At 33.9% G+C, this 3246-nt stretch overlaps 1 protein-coding gene across 1 annotated transcript; it reads right to left on the bottom strand.

Moving 5' to 3' along the window:
- Window positions 1-2241: 2241 nt before the first annotated feature.
- LOC125504038 lies at window positions 2242-2736 on the bottom strand. Its single transcript, XM_048665356.1, has one exon. It carries the CDS (start codon window positions 2734-2736, stop codon window positions 2242-2244), a length of 495 nt encoding a protein of 164 aa, XP_048521313.1.
- Window positions 2737-3246: the final 510 nt, after the last annotated feature.

Genomic DNA, 3246 nt, shown 5'->3' with positions numbered 1-3246 from the left:
ACTTTGTGTCTTCCTAATGGGAAAGCCTAGTCTGTAGAGCATTCTCTGTTTAAAATCCATAGCAGTAAGACCTTATTGTAAAACTTCCTGATTAAAATCGTTTTTAAAAAGACTATTTTCAAAACGAAATATATAAGTCACCGGACAATTTTAAGGATTTTTTAAGTTGCAAAAAAGGGCAACTTGCCATCCATTTGATCGTCTGAACAGTGCAGCTCATGCAAGTACCACTTAGCAAGCGAAATATCGTATGATTTCGCTTCCTGTGATATTCATTTGGGAGACTGTGTTTGATACGAAAATATTCAACCAGTTTTCTAGATAAGTTGCAACCTAGTTTAGTACCCTATGAGGAAATGAAATCAGGATATCTGCCTACCCTTTTCTGAATTAATCAAAAAAATATTTACAACGCCAAGTAATTATACAATCCTCTTCTATTCCATGTTCAATCTCTCCCTACGTCTTCTAAGTTTTGGAAACAAGCAAAAATGTACCTCAAATAAAAACGCTTTTGCTATATAAATGATTTGTTTTTCTTTCGCTGTGTCCATAAAATTTGTCTAAATGTTTTTTAGGCAATAAAGCAAATTCTGATTTTTTTTAATCTCATTTATGAGGTCCTATATTTACATTGTCGTGATAGTGAACGCCGATCTAAAAAACTGAAAACAATATATTCTAAATCTTAATCGATTTTTCAACGCCGGGCATCAAAATACATAACATTTTCAATGTTACAAAGGTAGATTGGAAGCGCCCGTTTTCATCGGCAAAATATATTATTTAACTACATTATATTCGAGCTGAAAATATGGCCTGCCTTTCTAACTGAAATAAATACGAATTGTCGAGGGATTAGCACTTTTTAGAAACGGCTGAACTTCCTGGCCGGCTGCCAAGAATGATTGCACTTGAGTGGAGTTGTTTTAATGACACGCTCATGGATAAGGATTTAATCTAGATGAAGCGATTTGATGATGTTCTATATTGCATGGCAATGGACTGACAAACATAAATAAAAACGCCGTTATTTTTTTAATCTAATTTTGATAAGTGCTACAACAATGCTATTCTATAAATTTTTTGAAAGCAGTGAATTTTAACTTTCATCCTTTCAAAGCAAATATGGCAATTGTATGTGGACTACTTTTCGTAATGTTGCTTCAATAATGGAACTTTAATGCCGTCCTTTTCCTATGTCAATATATTTTTAATACGATTTTAAATGCTTTACATCGCTCTTGAAAAGTGTTTTGCTAATATGTTCAAGTATCACATCCATGACTACAAAACTTTCTGGGGCGAGTTTTTCGAGTTCATAGAGTTTTAAGTTGCCTATTGATAACAATTAACCCGGCGATTTTGCTATTAAGAAAAAATTATACCCCTCCAGACACATTATGTACCTTTTAGAATCACTGGAAAGTTGTTTGCCAAGGAAACTAAAATTTATTGGTGTATGGTACATACTTCTGCATATTAGATATTATGCTTTATTATACTGCTAACCAGTTGCACCCTTCTAGTAAACATTGATGAAAATGTTTGATAATTTATTTATTTATTGAAACTTATTAATTTGAAACATTGTTGAAGCTCAAATTAATTACGGTTGCATAACCATACAGTGACTAAGTAAATTAGTTTATTGATTGATTGAGCTGATTGGTGGGTGTCTTAGATTTACAGACATATTTTAGTGATAAAAAATGAAATATAAGTTTTATAATAGAATAAAATAAGTAAGTTGACTGGAAAATTGTATTGGGTCACGATCGAGATTTACAAACATTTTTTCCAACTTTTTATTTAATTTATTCACTATAAGGATGTTCCTTAATATGGGTTATGGATTAGTGTTTAAATAATACGGAATAAATGGTAAACAAAATATGATTCAGTAAACACAATTTTGTTTTATTGAAAGGCATATTTAGAAAAATATCACAGTCACTTTCGCTTGTTCACAAATACTAACATTTGTTTCTGGTGAAATAGGTTTGATGTGAATGAAAATCTTCGGATAAAAATGTGCGTATTGGATAGAAGGATGGGACTTTGACTTCAAGTTATAACATTAAGTGTTAATGTATGTAAAGTTTTTTCAAAGTAACATTTCAAAGCGTATATACGTGAAAAAACTTTAAAAATAAATTTCTTGGCGTGTGTTAATGCAGGTTCCCCAGTGTTTTTAAGTAGAAATTTTCCCTAAGCTTAGCCAGATACTTCTTCTACTGTTCAACTATTGTTCACTTGCTTGACGCTGCCGCGTTTCCTGGGGCGCTCAACGTCTCTTCGTCTAAATGCGGATTTGTCGCGAGCGATTCTCACAGGTCTGCGGAGGTCCGTCCTGCTTATGTGCTCATTCCATTCCTTCGTCCTGTTTGCTACCCATTTACTGATGTTCTTGACATTACAGGCTATTCTGATATCCTCGCATCTCTCTCTATCCAGCAGTGTCTTTCCGGTGATTCTACCAAACATTTTTAACTCAGCCGTCTCTAGGAGTCTTTCAGTTTTCGTTGTTTCTGGCCTAGTTTCTGCGGAACATGTTATCACCGGCCTCACGACGGTTTTGTAGATCCTCGATTTAGTGTCGGTTACCATACTCTTATTGCACCATATGGCATTCAGACAGCCAGCTATTCTCATTGCTTTTGTTGTTTGATCTCTCACTACTGTCTCAATATCCCCAAAGCCGGAAAGTTCTACGTCAAGGTCGTAAAATTTCATTTTCTGCTTGATTATTATATGGTTAAGTTTGCATCTTGGAGGGGTTTTTTATGTTGTGATTACGACGGTGGTATTTCCATATTTAGAGACTTGGCTGTCAGGTTGAATAAGCGTAATAATCTTTGTGAGTAAAGTGAATTGTTTAGAATGTCATAATACATATACAGGGTTATTCACGCTATACGGCACGGACGTTTGCGGCTAGCCCGTTTGTTTTTTGCAAAGTATTATCTGATGAATCCACAGATGGCTATCGGGTGCACATTTAAAAAATATTTTTGTAATGTACAGGGTGTCCCAAAAGCTCTAAGGGTATCAAAGTTGCGTTTTTTAAAATGGAATGTCCCGTATATTATTGCATTTTTGTATTCGCTGAACAAAATAAGTGTCTGTTTTAACAAGGTTTATAATACCTAAATCGTAAGGTTTTTTAAATAATACGAATTTCATCAAAATCTAATCTAATTTTCACGTGTCAAGTACTTTATAAGTATTTAAGTTATGTAAAGG

This window comes from Dendroctonus ponderosae, unplaced genomic scaffold (genome assembly GCF_020466585.1).
Source record: "Dendroctonus ponderosae isolate FM_Combo_2020 unplaced genomic scaffold, Dpon_F_20191213v2 Dpon_F_20191213_323, whole genome shotgun sequence".
NCBI classification, from domain to species: domain Eukaryota; kingdom Metazoa; phylum Arthropoda; class Insecta; order Coleoptera; family Curculionidae; genus Dendroctonus; species Dendroctonus ponderosae.
The sequence above is the reverse complement of the archived record's forward strand: the minus strand, read 5'-3'. Positions and strand labels throughout refer to the sequence as shown.

Bases quoted from the DNA above. Each gene is read 5' to 3' on its own strand.
- LOC125504038 (XM_048665356.1), bottom strand. From the start codon at position 2,736: ATGAAATTTTACGACCTTGACGTAGAACTTTCCGGCTTTGGGGATATT.